The sequence below is a fragment of the Diachasmimorpha longicaudata genome, chromosome 7, assembly GCF_034640455.1.
Source record: "Diachasmimorpha longicaudata isolate KC_UGA_2023 chromosome 7, iyDiaLong2, whole genome shotgun sequence".
NCBI lineage: Eukaryota > Metazoa > Arthropoda > Insecta > Hymenoptera > Braconidae > Diachasmimorpha > Diachasmimorpha longicaudata.
The window spans coordinates 6,870,130-6,892,116 of record NC_087231.1 but is presented as its reverse complement, the minus strand read 5'-3'; the positions used below and the strand labels follow the sequence as shown (position 1 = coordinate 6,892,116).

The 21,987-nt window shown below is 39.3% G+C and overlaps 1 protein-coding gene across 2 annotated transcripts; it reads right to left on the bottom strand.

Moving 5' to 3' along the window:
• Positions 1–1,176: 1,176 nt before the first annotated feature.
• Positions 1,177–18,913, bottom strand: LOC135164458 (paired box pox-neuro protein). 2 transcript variants are annotated; one of them, XM_064124828.1, is made up of 6 exons: positions 17,777–18,913; positions 13,065–13,102; positions 8,749–8,969; positions 3,663–3,936; positions 2,250–2,424; positions 1,177–2,138 (listed from the first exon to the last, which is right to left on the bottom strand). In XM_064124828.1, exons 2-6 carry the CDS (start codon positions 13,075–13,077, stop codon positions 1,622–1,624), a joined length of 1,200 nt encoding a protein of 399 aa, XP_063980898.1. In that variant the 5' UTR covers positions 13,078–13,102; positions 17,777–18,913; the 3' UTR covers positions 1,177–1,621. The 2 variants fall into 2 exon arrangements, with proteins under 2 accessions (XP_063980898.1, XP_063980899.1); XM_064124829.1 differs by having other exon boundaries at positions 3,663–3,909.
• Positions 18,914–21,987: the final 3,074 nt, after the last annotated feature.

Here is a 21,987-nt window from a genome sequence, read left to right as displayed (position 1 = left end):
GAGAGCATTGCGGGATTATTGCTATACCGTCATGAAAATGATATTCCTCTTTCTCTTCATTAGCAAAAAATTCGCGGATAAGAAAATACGAGTATTTTTCTTTACGAACCGAAACCAGAAAAACTATACTGCATAATAAACTGAAGTCTGTCCCAAAGCACTGAAAACTCGCTGGGAAATTATTTTACATCGGCTATTTTTGCATTAATTTTAAATAATTCACCATCCCGCACTGTGAGAGCATTAATTTTGCTCTTTTAACTATTTGACGCATTCATTTATCATGTGAGGATTTTTAAACGTCAAATACAAAAAAATTCTCAGGTTTTGTCAATAAATTCAAATAAACCATTTTGACTAGTGTTTAATAATTATGATACATGACAATTTGAATTACAATAATTTTCTTAATTCTCCGCAATGACTACTTTAATATATTATACAATGAAATTTATCATGCACCACGATTCACCTAAGAGGCCTATTACTTCAGTATTCCTTTGATTGAAATTACTCCGTCTCCGAACGATAATCTTAATCTGTCGACAGAACGATTATTATCAATTAAATTCTTAAGCTAACGGTCGATTCTGCGCCTTTGATGTTTTCTTACACATGTATAATACTTTTTTCGCATTTCTGTCTCTCAATTCTTAAAATAACCTGGAACCTGTACGAGAGAGAAAGAGAGAGATAGAGATAGACAGATATTCTTGTGGCCATGATACTAAAAACCATCGTAAAAGTTGTCCAAGTTATTATACCCTTGAGTATCGCCTACAGTTCTATGACACCGTGAAAATTCATCCTATCATTATTTTCATTGAATAACTTTACGGCTATCAAAAGCCCAGTACCATTATCATTCAAATTAAATTAACAATATTTTTACATCACTAGAATAAATAGTATTTAATTGTCATCTAAATTCAGCTTCTTTTTCATATTTTTGTTTGCTTTCTCAATTTATAAATTTAATTACTCTTATTTTTCTTCAGAAAATTGTTAGCTTTAGTGCACAAATGTGCATCTGACGTGGGATTATGGCCGCACGATATTAAACCACAAGTGTTTACACTTTATGGTGCATTAATTGGTTGGTGATGATCACTGAGAGAGATAAAAATGTTTACAACGCTGTAAAAGCCAGATTCTCCCACCCCCCACCCTCCCTCTTTTATTTCCTCAATGTTATTTTTATTTCCGGAGAGAAAAATCAGTGAATTCTCTCTCTTGTTGCAGCTTAACTCATTCACACGTGTGTCAGAGGAATCGTGAGACACAGTGCATGGTGACTTCGGTTTTATGGCTTTATGACAGCCTACGTACAATGACAGTATGTCCTGACGTGTTCCAAATATTCTTTATGCGTTGAAATTTTTATTTGAGCCACTCCGAAATGAATTTAACACAAGTTGTGACACATCACCTCCCTTTATTGCCATTTCAAAAATAAAATAAAAGAATTTTGTAACTCCTTCGACGAATCGTACCCTATACATTGTAATATATACACAATTTCCGTTAAGTCAAGTCCCACTGTTGAATAATGCGTTAAATTTCGTCTACATTATTTGAATAATTAATGTACTTGTTAATTTACATTGAGACAAGATAGATCCTACCCCTCTTTACCTACTATTATGCCACATGGCTGAACAATGCCGGTTACAATCACTCGCGGTCTTTTACTACTCACACTGCGCTCATCTTTTTTCAGTAATTCTTCGATGGAGTAGGGATTTCGTTTTTTCTGGGGCTGCTGGGGCCTGTTCTTGGACGAAACTCCTTCAGTACTGGTATCACTCGAATTTTCGTTAGCACTTCGTGACGTCTGTGGTGTTATGTCGTCGCCAATTGCTGATGAGGGACTTGTTCGGGATATTTCAAAGTTATTTGATGAATTAGGTGTTCCATGACGAACAAAAGCACTTCGATCGCTGCCGATCTTCTGGCCCAGTTCTAGGATTATTGGAGAACTTTGGAAGGACTTGTAATTGTCCTGCGATTCAACATTATCGTCTAAATCACTCTTGTCTAGGGAATCATCACTTCCTGCCATTGAGCTTGAACTTGATTTGAGTTCAACTTGACCCTGTCCACTCTGCTGTTCAGCCATTCTCTCTTGCTCCAGTGTACTGAAGAATAAATGTAACGTTTTTGAATAATGAATGAACCAATTAAAATTGCAGAGTCACGTATTAAAGGGATAATGTGGGTATAAAGTGGACGTTTATTAGGATACTCACGTGAATGCCTGCATTCCATGATGCAGATGCAGTGTGGTTGCTTGATAGAGGGACGAGTAAAATCCGGGATTCCACGTTGGTGCATTTGGATTTCCAGTTGATCCACTCGTTGATATGTGAAGGGGACCCAGGGAGCCGGGGTAAAATAATTGATAATCCGTTCTCATCAGGGCTTCTGAAAATGACAAGTTGTCAGTGAGTGAGTTAATTCCCTCTGTTATAAATTGACGCTATCACTTGTACATTTAATGGAAATTCTTCATTGTTTCGTCCAATTTTCACTAAATTTCTTCTGACGATTTTTAGAGATGAATTACTGTAGGAAAAGTTTCGTATGGGGGAGAAATTCGGATTTATTTTCAGTGAAAAATAATCTATTTAAAAAATTGAAAATGAGAGGTAAAAAATTCCGGAGAGACGAGAACAATAGATTACCGATTAAACAATTTAAATATTTACTCATCAGTTAAAAAATCGATTAAGTAATTATGGAAATGGAAGCAGTCGAATATTTTTCACCTGTTGCCCTCGAAAACGCGAAATTTGATAGTTTGAATGCTTTAGCCACAACGTACCCTTGAAATATCATTACATAAATTTCCAAAAATTCCCTTTTGAAGGCAGAAATCTGAGAACTACCGCAAAAAGGTCAATAAGCGAAAGGAGAATGTATTCTCCAAGGATATCAATCATCGTTTTCGTGCGTATCTCAATTCTCGAGGGCTCTCAATCTCTCCCAATAATTCACCCTTGATGCTGTAAAAAAAACTTCGGGGAAGGTCTATACAAAGTGGTACAAATACGTGTGATAAAAATGAATGAAGGGCACCGTTAAATTCGCCACTCGATTGTAAATAAAAATTATGAGTGGCTTTCGTGTTGAGAATTATCTTGCGGTCGAAAACTCTTCTCTCTCCGCGGAGACTAATGAACATTACTCCAGCCACATGTTATTCAGATGTGTTTATATGCGTGCGGTTGTATCTCAACCAATTTTAACCCCGAAAAAGGGAAACATGATTTTTTTCGGACATCACGCGATATCTGGTAATTCTGCGAATGTGCGGTATATCGGTGCACAGGCTAAATAATACATTCGTGTTAATAATTATGTGAGTGTTCCATATATGATTTTCAAGGTTTATAAACAAAGTTATCATACGTAGAATAAAGTTTTCTCTTAATTATTATCAATTAATTTTTTTGCCATCTAATGCGTTGGAAAAATACTTTTGAAATTTGACAGGTGAAAAGTTGATTAATGCCTTTGATAATTGAATTGGAAATTTTTATCGGGGATATTTAGCAAAGGATTATAAATAAAAAATTCAATTACAACTATAAAAAAAATATGACGCAAAAAATAATCGATTTAAATAAATTCTATTGACGAATTACGCATTATAAAATTACCTCTAGTCTCCGGGCTCGATGGCACGTGAGTTTGATACCCACTAGATGAGCCAGCATCAATTCCCGGATGATCCGTATGTAATCCACCGCCCCTGAGTATTCTATTGACCGACGACACAGAAGGTAAACTCTGTGGATCACATGCACCTTGTCTAGCCAATTGTTCCCTGATTTCCCAAGCGAACATTGTTGGTTGCTCCTGCTTCATCCTCAGTATCTTCTTCACTACCGTCGGCGTTGCCACTTGCTGCAACGGTAATCCCCGGTTGTTAGTCTAAATGAACGAAAAAAAATGACGGGAAGATGAAGCATCTGGCGAGGGCATTTGGAAATATTTCCACTACGAATGTGTACCCATTTTTCAAAAACTGAGGGACTTTCATTATCGTTTTGAGGGACTTCCTTTGGACTAAATGAGGAAGTATTTTAAACACTTTTGCAATATTTATGATTTCATGGAGCGATGGGACTGAATCTTTCCATTTGCATTTGACGTGTCTCTAAAATTTTCAATTTTGCTCGATATCTTTGGCGCAGGGAATCGTATCGTAAGATACCCTAAAAGCCAAGAAATAAATATTTCCAAGTATGAGGGCTTAATTCCCTTTAATGTATCAATGATCACTTTAAGTTGATATTAAAATTTCCATCGCGATGAAAGAGTGAAAAATATTTGCGAATTTATTCTGTCGCCTTAATTGAGTATAAAAATATTTCATGTCTTCAGAATGATAAGTCAGGGATCAAGATGAAGCCGTTGAAATCACTCGTGGTAATTATCGGGTTGTTTCCGGCTGAAATTGTCCTCAGGGCGTTCCTTCAACTTCCTTCCGTTCCTGTCAATGGTTATTTTTTTTCCCTATTCCGTCTTTTTTCGGCGCCCCTTAGCGAATTAGCGCCATAAGTAGCGATCTCATCGCACGACAAAAATACACATGCCGTCCACAGGTGAAGAACTAATCAGATAACTCTGGTGAACACCAGGGCGGTTTCGGAGCATGCACACACATACACCTTGGGAACGTTTTTGGGTGGGTAACTCCCGTCATCTGCGACTCACACCTTATAACCCATACATTCGAACATTGGGATTGACCACTTTGTGCTTCTTCAACACTCCAGAGGTTCTCAAATCTCGGTATTGAAATAAAATTTGAATTGCTAATGAATAAGTGGCTCAACCCCAATACCTCCAACCGGATAATTTTATGCTAACGCGATGGAAATGGTATACGCACACACCCCATCAGTGATTTCTGTTTTGATTTTTTTTTCTTAAGGGGGAGGAGACTTGGCGATCGAAATCTTTTGGCACGAGAAGAGTCGTGATTTCGTGGGAGGGGTCCATAATTGAATGCTTCAGAGCGAGCTGTAAGAATTCTGTTTTATTGCTGGATTAAAATTTGTCCTCATTACAGAATACGGAAAATTCCAGTGGCCGGCTCAATGGATCGAGTCAATAAAGAGCAATGAAATTACTCAAATTAGTCACACAATAATGAATTAAGTTTTCTCATCGAATACGGGAAATTTATGCTGTGCTCCACACGTTTGGGAGAGGGTTGTGATTAGGTACGAAGGTAATCAGGATAATTCTCGATATGATTTAACCTGAAAAATTTCCTGACAAAATAAATTATCCAGCGCACAAACTAAAGACTGTGTAAAATGTATCTGGTCGAAAGCGAATACTAGAACCATCGGTAATCGATTGAAAAAAAAAATATCTAAATAGTCCTTGCACTCCACTTGGTCATCCTTACGCTGTTCACACATTAATATAAAATATTTAATGTCACGGGGGTTCCAGAGAGGGTTTGACATCGCGTGCGACCCCAGGGAGCATCTCAGATTCTAATCTGACACTTCCGTCGTGGCGACAATTACCCCCGTTGTCGCCCGCCCCCTCCAGCCCCCTCTCTATTCTCCCTTTAACTGTTTGTGGTATATACGTTAAACATGGATGTCCTAATGCCCCGTCGGCTGTGAACCACATCCTTCGATGTTTGATCCGATCAAGGGACAAACCGTACACGCAGCATGTATATGTACAGCATTGGCTTATATACCGATTGCTAGGGAAATTGCCTTCAACGAGACACTGACCACTGCGCTGACATCTGGCCCGACTAAATGTTAGATAAACCTCAAACCGTCACCAACAGGTTCACCAAACTCACTAATTATCCCCCAGCAACCCTTCAGACCCGACAATATTGCGTGGTCATTGCTGATAACCGGTCGATTATCCCTCCTTGAAAAAAAGTGCAATAGGCAATTTTCAATTTTAAATGGGCGCATGCAAACGCAGCAAAATACAGATTTTACAGTGCAAATACCTTCTAAACAAATTATTTATTCAAATACCGATATTTTTTTTCAATTTTGTATTTTTGTTATCGAAATAATTCTCATTTTGCAGTTCCTCCTCTAGTCCCCCTCCCCCTTCTGTCGTTATCGGCGGTATCATGACCGTTCCAGGCAAATCATATGCATAAAATCATAGACAAAGATAAATCAAATCATAAATTTTCAATATCCATTCTTGAAATAATAATTGAGCTCATCTGCACCTGGATAGAACGGTTCGATAGTAATTTTCAGACCCAACGTTCACTACCCGCCGGTTACTGGATCCAAATGAACTCAATTGTAATTAAGTTTATAAAACAAGGGCTTAAACATTATCTTCCGGCCTTGACCAATGTCCCATTCTGCGACTGTTCATGGAAGAATAACCGTGAGAACCAGATAAAAAATCGCCGGACGTTTCATCTGTCACAAACGGTCGCATCCAATATTAATTCCCCTCTCCCTCCCCCTCTTTTCTACCTCCTTTATAAAATCCTCTCTTCCGATATTGCGGAAGAGAAAAACGTTTTCGTTTACCATAACCGACATTTTAACCGACATTCCCCTAGATCATAATTATCCGATAACCCTCTGCATTCGTGTCTACGTTGACAATCGTCCAGAAATGTAAAAAAAAATTTCCCTCTCAATTTATTACTCTCTGGCGGTTCAATTGATTTACCCCCTCTCCTTTCCTTTTTCCCATTACAGAATTGTTTATGTAGCGAGAAAATTATAAGCTCGCGAGACTCTGGTTCCACCCACAAACTGTGATCGATACACCGTCGACTGTATTTCCCCGGTGAAAATTATCAATGTGTCGTGCCTCTGGCTCATTTCATGAGCACCTCGGTATCGCTGAGTAATTCTCCATGTGAATCCCCATATGTGTTACCGCGAAAGTCACAACGATGGAGTAAAAATATACCTCGAAAATAACAAAGAAAAACCGTAGATAAAACACATGTAGATCATGGGATAATTCGGTAATTAATGTTAGGATAAATTATCCGACAATATTTGAAGATGCTTCCCAGTCTGTACAATGCGGCCAAAGTAAACTCTGTTATCACAGGTTAAAATCGGTTCTATACGAGTGTTTGTACAAGAAAAGTACTGGTGGCATGAACGTGCCATAATGTTCCATTTGTGTCCACAGTTGGACAATTAATATTGTTACGAAAAAGCATGGGATCATAAATTATTCTTTACAAGACCCATGCTCAGCATGTCCATAAACATTCGTCTCTCGTTTCCCTTTAATTTCATCTATAATCAGTAAATATTGATCTGCACGTGAAAAATCCTAGGGTTGGCATCTGCATATTCATTTATTTCCTGTGACAACGATTTTCATCTGATTTTTTTACCACACGAATCAATCAAATAACCGTGACCAATGGTGACACTCAATCTTGTGGCAAAAAATGAATGAATGTTCTTGATTGCATGAACGGGGTTCAACAAACTGGTTGACATTAAAATAAATTCATTATGTGAAATATTAAAAACCCAGTGGATCAACCGGACGCATCCTCCGAACGAATCTTTTTGCTTCTCAAGTCCGGGTGAAGCGTTGCAAAAAGACATAGTTACACGCGTGGCGTATAATTATATTATCATTAACGTCACTGTGCCGGCGATATTGCAAGCCATTTGGGTTGAGTTGAGTGTATATAACGTATAAAACAACGATGGTGCTCGGTGTGTGAGAGGCCAGCCCATATCACGCACATCGCGAATCCCTCATCGAGGAGAATATGCGCCTGTGAGACACCATTCACGCGTTCCCATACGCTTTGCAGGATATATGAAATCGCTATTTATCTATTAATTATATAAAAAATTTGTCATGGGGAGTATTTATAGTACACGGAGGAAAACTTGCGGAAAATTACGTGATTAAATGTAAAAGTGATGCGAAGTGCTCTTTCGGGAATTTTAATGTAAAAACACGGAACGGGTTGAAGCGATAAAAAAAATTTCTACTCTTGAGTTGTACAAGGTTTACCAATCGAAATATAATTTTTATGCGATTCTGCATAAAAGTCTGTGGATAGACACTGCAATCACATTCAACTAATTATTTTTTATATTCTCACTGTACCATCTTTTCCGCAACTTCTTTCTCCGCGTACGGAGAGTCTCTCATGCGAAAAATTATACGAAAATATTTATAATTTGGCCCCACTCGATATATATCCCCCCAATTTATATCGTCCCCCACAATGGCGACATCAGTGACCCCAAATATCGTTTACTCACATCGACAAAATTTTAGAAATGATAATTTCAAATGAACGATTCGGGAACACGAATCCCACAGCCTAAAAACCCTGATTAATTCACGAAATAAACTTTGAGATTCCTCGCACGAGCGCGAAGGTGGTGAATATCCTCACGAATGCCATGAAATTATGCAAATGCCTGGAGCAAGGTGTTTGGATAATTGCGAGCACGTTCAAACACAACCGAGAGCCATACTTAAAATCACATCAGCCCATGTCCACCCATTTCTTCGTTGGTAGTATCCAACAATTTTTTTTTCTCTCCTCATTCAATTTTTTCCACTCAGTTCATTATTCCACCCCACATACACCGAGTACAGTTGCCAGAAGCCGAAGGAAGGCCCCCAAGGGAATACTTCCATCCAAGACATATCGTTACTCAAGTCTCAGGATGCTGGTGAATGTTGTCAAGATTGTTCTGTATTCGTTAGTCATTTTTATCTCACCTTAGTTTTACTTCCGCCGATGCTGCCGGGTCTTATGCTACCAGTCTCGTAAAATCTCGTCAGTATCTTGGAGACACAGCCGTGAGAGACGAGTAACTGTCGTGATATGTCACAGGGCCTGACACCAACAAGCGCCAGTTGGACAATTCGCTGTCTTACACAGTCGGGTAACGGTCGTCCATTGACAAATACACCACCCAGTTGGTTGACACCAGCTTGACCTGAAAATCATCATATGTCGAGGGATCAGTTGCTTATCTAATTCATCGGCTCTTTGAGTTTGATCCTAATGACGTGAATGTGATAAACTGTCCCCTTGTTTCAGGTAATAAAGTGGCTTTTCCTGTGCAGCGAGAGAAAATATTATTTCGGACAAAAAATTATACGTTTCACGGACGAGATCTTCTATCGTTATGACTAAATTTAGGGGGAGGTAAGAAAGACAAAATATTACGATTTCCCCAGCCATTGTTCTCATAAGAAATTTATGTGTCTCTTGAGGAATCGAGTGGTGCATATACTTTCCCAGTAAATGCCTAGAATTTATGTGAAATGAATGATAATTTCAGGCGAAAACTTGAATTTTCGTCGTGAGGCCTATGATATGGGTGAAAGGAAATCATTTCTGGTGGAATAGTTCTAGGAAAAACTGAAATTAGTCAGTAATTTATATTATTCTTTGGTCTCCTTCGTCATCCAGTGAATGTGGAATATTAAATGAGGTAAAAAATAGCAAAAGTCTAATTGTTTATGGTAGCATATAATGTGTTACACAGAATTATCTTTGTCTAGAGATATTGAACCTTTCGATCGTGGATTTGCGATATTTTTCCGCATAAATAATGGGATAAACCTCCACTGAATTTGCTGAAAGGAAAAAGATCCCAAAAAAATCACCATTACCCATCTTCAAAAGACATTAACGATAGGGCAGGTGGTTTCTCTCATTTCTAATGACATTCGCCCTCTAAGACTTTAGAACCACAAAGGGAGAGGGACGAAAAATAAGTGATCCCAAAAGGAGTGATCGCGTGTCTCCCATGGACAGTGGTAGAGAGACATGTAATTATTCGAGAGCCGAACATTGGACAGGACTTGTAATCCAGGCAGAAACCCTAGACCAAAATTGCTTCCTGCGAAACTGCATCCCGGTGCAAGTTGTATTTGGCATTTTGTTTTTGAAGGATGATCTTTATGGAGTGATTTCTCAGTGGACGAGTGCATTGGTGGGAGGAGAGGTGGTGAGAGAGTATTCACCTGCTGTGTGATGAACGATTTGGGAGGGCTAGGGCACCAATAAGCAACCAACACAATTAGCATCGAATTGCAAGGAGGCAAATGAGATGATTGAATGGTATGATTTGCATCTTTACTATTGTGCTTTATCGTATTCCCGGTGGCCCTCTGATTGGTGGGTTAAACACTTCAGTGAGAAAATTGATGAGGAGGGGAGTGCATTGATGATTCGTTTAAAGAGATTACCATGAGATATTTTCTTGTTGGAACTGGTGGTATTAAAAGTCATGGATTATTAATTTATTTAAGGGATCAATCAGAATAAATTGACATCATTATCGACAATTGAAAAAAGCTTGTAAATTCATCTTTAGTACAACTTTTTTCATGAAAATAATTCATCGAGCATCCATCTAATTACATAATGTCGTTACTCACACCAAAACCACAGTACAATATTTTTAAACAAATACGGAAGCGCAATGAGATTAGAAATGGAAAATTAGACGTTACATTTGGAATGAGAGATTGCGATTAACTCATACCCAACCCCGTGAGAAATGTGTACCTGAGTTATTCAAGTGGATCAGAGTAACCCAGTAGCTACACAGATTCCTTAATAACGTAATCAGTCAGCATCTATAAATGTTTGTCTCACTCGCATCTGGAAAGATTGACCGAGTTAATTAGTATTGAGTGAATTACGTCTACGCAAATTAATGTGAGCGAGCTTTCACCGCGTTTAATTCCGATGATGTGACGGGTTTTGCACAGGAGCCGGGTGGCATTAGCAATATTTCATGAGTAATCATTTTACGGTGTTGAATTCACTCAACGATATCCTCGCGATCAGTGAGCTTTCTGGGACTATGCGAAGTAAATTGACTGTTAGTCCCAATAAACAGTGAACAAATACTAACAATCGACTTTACGATTTCTTCACTCGCTAATTAATGTTTCTTCGACTTATTTTTTCTTGTGCTTTTCGTACAGTAAAATTTCTCGCGATTCTCTAAATAATTGTTCTCTTCAAGACTTGTCTTCGTCTCCTCCTCGGAAGCGAAAATGTCGTCGTTTTTAAAAAACCCCAAAGCGATGACATTCTGGTGATGGATAATGCTGCAATGAGCAGTAACAATCATTGAGAGAACGAAGAAGGGGTTTTTTTCTCTCGAAAAAGAGAGAGCAACAGAGGGGACAACTTCACAATGACAGCCGCCACAACTCAATCCGGCGAATCGGTGTGGCGACAGCAGTGAAACTTCACCAAATAAAATCAAAACATATGAAAAGTAAATGCAGTACGTAAAAACAACCGAGGCGGCTCCTATAAATCGAGAGGTTGCACGCGCCTTCACGTGCAACATCGTCAACGCATACACTGGATTTTGAGATACACGGTAGCAAGGACGATGAGACGGTGGTGGTGGTGGTTGTGGACAAATACAGAACGATCGCTAATTATTACCCACAGCACCGGCTAATTATGTCATTAACTCAATTACGCGGGGGATTGGGTGAGACGGTTCATTTCAACGGCCATAATGATCTGGATTATCTGAGAAAATGTGGATTTATCGTTAATGCACAAGTGGTGAAAAGCAGTGCGAATTAACTTTTAATACGTTGAAAATTGATACCTCACACTTGCGAACAACAAGTGAAATATGAGTTCAATTAAAAAATAACCGATAAATCAAGAAATAATTCTAATAAAATAAGTTTCTAATAAAACGGAAACAAATATTTTCCAATTCTACAATTCTGCATAATTGAATGTTCACCTCTAGATTGTCATCGCGGAAGTCGGCTCGAAGGGTCCCTACAAAGATCACCCCTCATACATTCAGATGACAATCCGATAAGTACATTTCTCCATTTACATCAGTTAAAAACCACTGAAATTTCTTCCGGGTGTTCCTTACGTTCGTTGTCGAATTGATTGTTTTTCACCAATTCCGCAAACGGATTTTAAGATTACGCTTGGAAACACTTGATGTTAGCTCATCAGAAACCCTTTAATGACCTCGAACGGGGTGAAGGAGGGTAGAGGGGAGTTGATCATCATTAAACTATAAACTGACGGTGATGTACTATAACGGATGTACACAGCGCGGATAATCATGCTTGCCTTTAGAATTAGCCAACTAATGTGAAGACCAACTGATTGCTATCGCACTTGCCATTTAGGAGTCTCAAACAGAGTCTTAAAACCACCCACCTGCCGTGCGTCTAACGCAGCTACTAAATTCAACATTCAATTTTCTACATCTTCAATGTTCACCCCTTGATTTTCTCTAATTATTCGTTTTTTTTTCAGATACGATGATTACTTTTTCTTTAATACCCTAACTTACAATATATACGGGAGAAATATAAACTTCTTACATTCATCAGAAATATTACGGGTATTATAAACGTATTTCGACCGTACGTGTGGTCTCAGGAACCTGCATTTCCTCTCTTCAGCGATTTAATGATTTCCTTTCTGGTGAGAATCCTCCAAGCATCAATGTGAATTCAACGAAACAGGTTGATGCTTTTTGGAGATAAAAGAGTCAAAAGGGGTCATTATTGATTGGTGTTTAATTACAAGGGCTTAACTCGTTGTAACGGAATTATGAGAGATGCTGACGTCCCCTCAGAACCGGATGTAGCCGGTATTCAATTAACCTTATGAGTTTCTGTTACCCTGACTAGGAAAAACAACCATGAAGTGCAGATTTTGCGGAATAAGCCAAGTAACCATCATGCGAACTTCTCATTTATCCATTCTACTTGTAAAAATAATCAGGTTATGTTTAAAAATAAATAATTTGGGCCGGTAGTTCCGTTTTCCCACTAAAGAGATATTTTTCAGTTTGAGAAACGAGAAAATTTAGTCGAAACCTCAGACGACTTTACGTCCTTCAGATGAATTCGTTTTCCCTAGTAGTGCACATCTTTATGTATCAAATATTATCATTTCCTAAGAACTGTGTCATTAGCCTCATTTCCAATTTAATTACCAGGGAATACTTAGATAAATGAAAACGTCGCCTACTTTTGAAAAATGAAAAATACTCGGGGAAAAAGCTTACCTGTATGTGGCATCCTTACTCCGGGCTTCCACGGTTATCTGAAACAGAGATTGATGCATTAAGATATTAGTGTTTTCGACCGACACTTTGGAGAAGCAATTTGTTGCATTCTTGCACATGATTTTTTGGTATTTTTCTGATTCTCTTTTCAGTGAGGTCACCGATTACCACTGGCAGCGAGGTAAATATACCCCTGAAGGGTAGCCCTGCGCATATTCACGTGAGATAATGAATTTAAATGTATTCAAAGGGCGCGCGCTTGATGCTTGACATGGCAACCCTTAAATATGCAACCGAAAGAGATAAGCGAAAGCCCGTGGTCAAAGTACTACGACACACACAATAAATTCAAGACCGTGACTGCCTCGCCAGAGTGAGAGTCAAACTTCGGGCTGTGATACAACCGATTAACATACATCATTATTATTATTATTATTTTATAAGTAAGTGTGTTTTACATGAAATGAGTGGATTCACTCTGTTAGTGAGAGAAATAATTGACGACCCCCTAATTGAATCCCCTTACAAAACCTACGTAATATTTGTTAATTAAATAAGACGAATTCAGTTAACCATTGCCTTGGTGACCCTACCCATGATCACACTGAATAAATATTTTATTGCGTACCAGAGAGCGATAAACTTCGTAGAATAATTACCGAGTTGATTAAGACAGCTTAATAACTTAAACTCTTGATGTGAACCATATTTACTCAATCCATTACTGAACAAATCACCATTAATTGTGTTATGTATTTTCCGTACATGCCCTGACCCAGATCAAACAGAAAAATCTTATTTATGAAAATCAGTCTTGGATTTATACGTAATTCGCGTGCCTGTGGGGATGAAGTGAAGTACAAAGTTGTCAGCTCGCAGTTTCGTAATCAACCCCCTGATGATTGTTCATGTTTAACTGCATGATTAATCCTCGGAGTATCAGTTACTGTGTCCAATCGAGGAGACACTATCCCTTATTTTGATTCAAGTAGATTATTCTTGTTGCGATCATAATTTTTCCAGTGGTGTACGATAATTATTCGAATTGTGTAATTCATGTCCCGATAGTGTATTTTTTGTAACAAATTAATCTTCGTTCAGGGTGCGTTAAGACGAAGTTCATTCATATCTTCGCGACAGCTTTTGCTTTACATTTTCCTCGTGCAGAAACTTGATATCCGTAGATTCAAGAATGAGACAATGAGACTTACGGTCCGTTAAATCGCATCTCCAATGCAAGAGAGACAGCAAGACTGGAGGGTTAAAAAAAAGCCATCAGAAAAAAGAGCGGAAAACTACGTGGAATGCGTGCGTATGGGTGGTGGTGCGGGTGGCGTGTACTTTGTGATGCAAATTAATGCACGATTACCGAAGCAACCCTCCACGCCTGGGCGCGCGCATGGTCGCGTCGTACTTCGTCGTTATATACCTTTTTTCACGTATATAACATGCGAGGAGTTGAGACCGTGGTGGCTATACTTAAGCGATTACGAGGAAACGATACACCCACGTTACACCGTTATACTTAAGTTGCCTCTCAGAGGTAAAAAAAAAAATCAGAGAGGAAAAACGAGAGGGGGTGAACCATCGTCCCTGACTCAATCTGCGCGTTACACCCTTAGCTGCGTTGCCCGCATTAAGAGCACTTTCCTGTGTTATCAGGGAGTGTTACGTACCCCATCATATTTAATTATTGCATTCACATTGTCTGAATGGAGCGAAGATTTGCCAAAAATACCCTAACGTTTTATAAATGTGTCATCAGTCATCATTTTCCTTTTTTTTTCCAAAATTTAGCAACAATTAATATTATCAGTCTTATTAAAAAATTCTCCTTTCACTGGACGACAAAAACCCGAACGCAATCAATTACAATTGCCATCCCCATCAATTTCCGGGCGTCTGCATTGCGAAAAATATAACGAATGCAAGAACGAACTGAAACATGAAATTCTTCCATGTACCGAACGCCAATAAAAAAACCTCATCCACAGTCAAGAAAAACCGACTCTCAAAGTCCATAAAACCCTCCATATCTCAGGAGAAATAATCCAAATGAACACGAAAACTGACAACAAAAATGTTCCGGAACCTAGTTCAGAATAAAAAATATAATCCCCTTTTTTGTCGGTTTGTGAGGTGTCGCCAGTTAACTTAACGATCACTGAATTTAACTTTAAAACTTTCATGTTTCATCGTATTTTTTTAAACTTCTCCGTTGTCGACAAAATCACAAACTCCCCTCTTCCTTTTTCCACCAACCACAATGAAATATCCCAGTAATGAGGATTGAGCGATTATTATAAATCAAATGGTTGGCCGTGGCAGGGCGCGCTTGCACTGCATTTCTCGCGTTCCACGTGTTTTTGCCGATGTTACTCTTACAAACACGTGTCCTCTTCCTCTCCTTTAATTCCTCCCTCCTTTCACCCACCGTCCCTCCACCAGTTGGTTTCTCTTCATCGTACCTATCATTCGTACACGCGAATTACACCCGTATGTACAAGACCACATGTGTAACAAACCCACGAGAGTTGTACATAAAGACCCAATGCCGGCGTACTCTACATTCTTCTGATCTCCTTGTTCAAGAAGTTAAACGATAATTAAATTGAAATTTTTCTGCCTCAATGTGGTTTTCGTCGTGTTGAAAATTGCTAAGAAAATAAATTCCAAACTGCTTTTACGCATTTGCCGTTTCTTCAATGTTTATGGGCAACGAGACGGGTAGGAAAGGGGGGAAGAGGGAGAAAGAAATTGTTATTTAATTCAAATACGACACTCGAGGTTTAACTTGTTTCCTGTAATTAGTATTAAGGATTGCACATGTACGCATTCAATAACTGATTGCGAAAAAGGTGAAAATTATCTTTCATCGATGATTTTTCATACTTAATGATATTCTGAGATGTCATTTTTTAGAGTTATTATTGGGATGTTCAAGTACTCTTGCTACTTAGAGCTAATTCCAAGTTGTCTAACGTTTGTAACTGAACATGGGGACCTCTAATTGAGATTCATTTGACCTCGGGTTACGGAACGTTTTGTGATTATTTTATTATCAAAGCACTGAAACTAAAATCTAATGTTTATCGAGAAAAAAAATAGCACGAGAGTTACTGTAAAGTACAAGTAATGGGAGAGTCAAATGTTTTTTCAGGAATTTTTATTTATTATTGTGGAAATATACTGAACAAGGGAAACGTTCTCGTTTGTCATGCAATGAATATTTAAATGTTTTTGTGAAGAAGTTGGAGAAAGACAGGTGCCCCTAATCAGTGTCCAATCGACAATCACCAAAAATCTAGAATTCTGTCGCTAGATCCTCTCAAACAAGTATTCGATTTGCCGGTACTGAAAAAAAAAATCTCTTACGTCATAAAACCGTAGGAAAATGCTAATTGCTCGGCGAGTAAAAAAGAAAATAATGAAATCGTAGATATGAAAAAAGGGGGTCGCTTGAGCACTCGAAAGATAAATTGGCGTTAAGGTCACGCTTTTACGTGTAAACTCCAAGCATAATCAACTTTTTGTTTATTCATTAGGCACAACACACCCCAGTTCCATTCGCCGGGAGCTTTCAGTGTAGAATACATACACATTCACTCACAAAACGGTAAGGTTAAAGAAGTTAAATGAGGGAGAGAAGGAGAGAGCGAGTCCTGGGAGGTAAGAAAAAGAAGGGGTGGGTATACACACGGTATCTCCGATACGCCACTGGCTATAAAAATCTGAATATATTAAGTCCAACGTTCGCACGACATCTCGCACGGATCTCAAACACATTACGTTCGATAGTCCCCGGTGCTTTTGTAAAAAAAAATGTATTTCTTCCCTCGTATTCTCTCGTCTCCTGCAATTTGAGGGAAAATTTTCATTTCCCCGGATTCAGCTGAGATAAAAATTATTTTAATCCTTCTGGAGGCATTGAAATCTCCAGCGGAAGATATATCCCCCGAGCCACTTCGTTTATCACGATCGCAATCTCTTTCTCTCACCAAATAACCCCGGATTTTTATGTTTCAATTAATTTCCAAGTTTCTTACATTGCTTCTTAATACCTGGGATTCACACGTTCTCCTCGTTTTTAGTGGCGAAACTGATGGGGTGAGGGGGAGAAGTTAAAACTCTCCATGAAACGAGTGCTTTTTTCACTTTACCGCGGCGATTTGGTTTTTGTTCCGCTGTTGAGTGGACGCTTGAGCATTCTGGTGAGTTAATTAGAATAATTCGGGGAGTCGCCCTTGTTGTAAGTTGCCCTCCTGGGCGCCGCATGTGGTTTCACGCTAAGCGAGAGACTAGCTGAGAATATTTGCATTTTAAATGAACCTATGGCGTGTCGGCTACTTTATATTTGAACAATGTTATTTTGTTATCAGTGAAAATTTGGATTTTTCACGGCTGAATTTCCGACTTGCTGTTAAAAATCAAATTTCCTTTGATAGACTTCCCCAAAAATTAATCCCACATTGTTTTGGCTCATCAAGGATCATCAATCATGTCGTTGAAGGATAACCTTTCCGAATCAATAAAACAACAAAGTACCAAAAATCCAAATTTATGTTGAAGTTGAGGTTTTTACGGGAAATCCCAATGCAATGGACACAAACAAAATTCCCAAAAATGCCATAAAACAACAGTATACCGAGGATTAATATTCATTCATGAATAAGCATTAATATTTCAATTGAAGATATAAAAATTTAACGTACCTGTTGATATTTTTTACGACTGATTTTATAGCCGTAGAAATTCCCGTCAAATCGATCTCCTCCCGATTCAGCACCGTTATGTCCTCTTTGATATTTCCGCACGACGAATATGATGGTTCTTTAATCTCCCTCAATTTCTACCTCATCCTTCCACTCGGTAAATGAGGAACCATCGCACAATGATTAATTCCCAATAGTCAATTAAACATGCACACAATGTTCAATGTCACCCCCTTTCAGTAACCACAACTCTCAGCCTCCTCAAATCACAAATCCCCAATGATCACTCAAAATGAATAATTGAAAGTAACGAGCCCAATTGCCGAATGCCCGACAGCGATGCTCCGGCCGTCTTTCCCAGAGGATAGAATCGCCGCGAAAAAATTAATGTCCAATGAATGAAGTGCGCCTTGGATGATGTGAATTATCTGTTGAACTCCACCGAGAGTGTCTCGAAGAAGCCGAGAAGAAGTTGGCCGCGTGAGTGCGGCTGAGAGCCGGGCCCTCGTGTCGTGGAGCAGTCAGCAGCCCAGGTAAAGGACAGGGAGTGGAGGGAATTGGAGGTACGGTTGGTAAGTTGCGTGTCTGCGGTGACTCCCGAAGGAGTGTGTGAGTGGATAAAGGCTACCGTGCAGGATACACCAAGAGAGAGAGAGACAAAAAAAAATTAGGAGTTGAAAAAAAAAAATCCCCCACGAGACACGGAGTGAGAATGATGATGAGAAATGATGTGGTCCAGTCACAGGACACGGTAGATCTGGAAACACTTGAGGGGGAGTTCACGGACTGATACGTTCAAAATGTTGAAAATGTTTTTTTGTTTTTACGATGAAAAATAAATGAACACAACGGTGTTTGCTGGCTCTCGGGGGTTTATGGTGTGTGTGGCGTGTCCGTCGCGTGGCACATCGTACCCCATTGTGGCTGCAGTTCGAGTGGGGGTGTTGTGGAGAATGAGAAACGCGCGCGCGCGACCCGGGTGAGAGAAACCCTTGACAAGCCGGGGCACAGAGAGTGCTCTCGACGAGGGATGGGCGGGAACTACGGCACGCCTTCTCAACCTCCACGCGCATCACCCCCTTGGCTACCCATTTACAGTAGAACGAGGATGAGCTTTTTCAGTCATTTACGCTTCGATGACCATCGCGATCCCTTTTATCCTACACCGCACCATTTTTTCTTTCACTTCGTTCGGCGATTTTTTCAATCTACAATGAACATTGTGACGAAGCTCGAAGTATTTCTTGTCCATTGTTTCAGGAAGTGATTGGATGAAATAGAAAATCAATTCGTTTATGGAAACGTTGATTTGAGGGCTCGTTTTGCAGAAGTTTCGACTTTTTATGAGTTCAAGGGGATGTTCAGCTCTCCAGGAATTAAAAAATTTCTCAATTCTCCAGAGAATCAAATAAAATATCGAAACTTGTGTCACTGACAAAATATATAGTTTGCTACTACGGCGCGACGAGGATTTTTTAGCTCGGGTGATTAGCAGCCCTCGGCTTTGCCGCGGGCCGCCAACTTCACTCATCAAAATTCCCTCGCATTCGCATCGAAAATAACCCATTCGTCATTACCGCTACATTACCCACAGATTTTTTTCATCCCTTACTCTCCCCTGTGGAAGTACATTTTTTTGTCACATCTGCTACGTTCATCGCGTCCGCAAAAGTGTATTTTCCTTTACTCGCGAACAAGTCAGGCCCGTTGATTTATAAGTGAGAAATAGCAAAGTTCGTCATTTGCTGAGGGTAACATCACTGATAAGAAACAATTCAACGCAAGTGCGACGGTGATTTTGCTGCTCGTGTGATTGGCAGCCTTTGGCTTCGCCTCAGGCCGACAACTTCACACTCGTGAAAAACTCGTCGCACTTGCATTGAAACATTGCACTTTGCGGTACAAATGTAGAAATACAACCGTGTGAAATTAAACGGTTCCGGCTTGAGTGCCCCCATCAATTTTTTCGAATTCATTTCTAACAAAATTTATTGCAAGTTTCAGAATCAATATCGATATAAAAAATTATTTAAGGGAAAAACTTGGAAAGGAATAATAAACATATAATATATAATTTAGACGGAGAGAAAAATTGTTTAAAAATTACGTGTCTATTCTGTAATCTGCCAGTCAATACAGTAATCAGTAAAAATTATGGAACTGTTACGCATTTTTTTTACTAAACGTTCCGTCATTTTTCCTGAACACTCTTTTGACTGACAGATTACCGAACAGGCAGGTAATTTTTCCAGAATTTTTCTCTCCATGTAAAGTAAAATTTTTCTGCACCAGAAGGATGTTATTTAATTCTATTAAATTACCGCTAAGTATCGTTAGCTTCGATTTTCTTGGGTGTAAAAAGGCATTAAAAATGTCAAGTCAAGCGGACCGAGTTTGGAATGGTTCGAATCAGGGCGTGTCTAATCTCAATTCCTTGAGTCGGGCGTTCGGCACACGCGAAGACAGGAGTCCTCTATCGCTGAGTTCAATCAGCGATTCTCCAAAAGTCCTTGTACACTACTCCAAACCGATCTACACCCCTCTGATGGCACCACCAAAGCCCTTTGAGAGCGCGTCTTCAGTAAGATAAAATCAAACAGAAGTTGAAGCATATCTTGATAACTTAACATACCTGTTGTATTGTGGTGCATGACCCGGGCGGGCTATCCTTTGGGGATTACGGGTGGTGCCGACGCCTCTCGTCTTTTCGATATCCTTCCTCCAGTTACCGCACACCTGCGTTATTATACAATTTTAGCCGGTAAAATCTACACGCGACATCGATTACCGCGGATTACATCAACAGTTTATGGGGAATTCAAGGCCGAATTATCTGAGATTTCAGAATTTCATTGGAATAATTTCGAGGAGAATTACACCAGTGACTACTATACCGAGGCTTATCCTAGTGTTGGGGTAAACTGCCAAATAATTTATGTGATTTTATTTTTTAATTGACTAACAACTAATTACTTCGAGTGCTAAGAAAATCTGAAATATTCTCTAGTCTGTCAAAAATGAGATTTTGTCACTTTGCGTCCGTATAACGTCACACTTTATGGACTAGTGGCGAAAAGGGCTGTCAGTAAAATCCAATTTTCAAATAGGTATCACAGCAAGAATACTTTTGTGCCGCGAATGGATTTAATATTCAGGTAATGACGATAATTTGTCTCTCTATAAAAGCGATCATGAAAATAAGCAGTTGCAGTTCCCCCGAGTCATCAATTCTCCACTCGAGTTACCGCCATTTTATGGTGGCGAAGGTATATCGAATGACAAACAAATACAAGGGTGTATTTCGAATGGGAATAGCGGGAAGCCACACTGTCAGCTATCTCTCGTTCTTTTAACGGCCCCCTGCAGAGTAATTGTGCGGTAACAACATGACTGGGGCGAGCCAACGTCAGACAGGTTGTGCTCGCGTTACGGATCATCACCTATTCAAGCTGTTCTCGGAGAGAGAGAAAAATAAAAAAAAAGGAATGACGAAGAGGTGGAATTTACTACGAGCTTTTGCGGTGCGCCACATGTCTGATCGGCTTGTCAACATCGTTCATGTCCAGCATCCGTTTCACGGGAGGTGGAATAGCTCATCTGTCGATACATTTTTGGTGGTCAATAGAATGCAAAATTTCAGGCGCTTTGGGAGACTTGAGTTTCTATGCTAATGGCTGTCTGTGTTTTTTTTTCATAATAGATGACACGCGAAGCTTCGGTCAGAAGGGTTTAACACATGCCTGGACTACAGTTGTTTTTTAAGTGAGAAGAAGACGAATGTGAAGTCGAGGAATTTACTATCGATGAAGGATTTCTAGAATTAGAAGTATTATTGCGTCACAAAATGAGAAGTCATTAAATGTCAACAGTGCACTAAAGGCTTATTAAATATTAAGTGAAGTTGTTAAAAATTTTCTACTGAAATTTCAGGTGTCTTGTTATTAGTAGTTATGTCAAATGAACACTATTTAGCTAAAAGGAAAATTTCGATCATTTGACTCATAAATAAACGAGTCATAAATTTCGTTGTAAAAGGTAAAGGGTCCGTTTCTCCTCGCTCTTTATTAAGTATGATTGACAATTGTTGCACAACTTTTTCAAAAGTCCCGTACATGACCAGCCATTCTGGATTAATTTATTCCATTTTTTACGTTCGATGAGCTCTCAGTTCTTGACAGAAGTTGGTAGACAGGTGACGAGTCAGTGTTTTG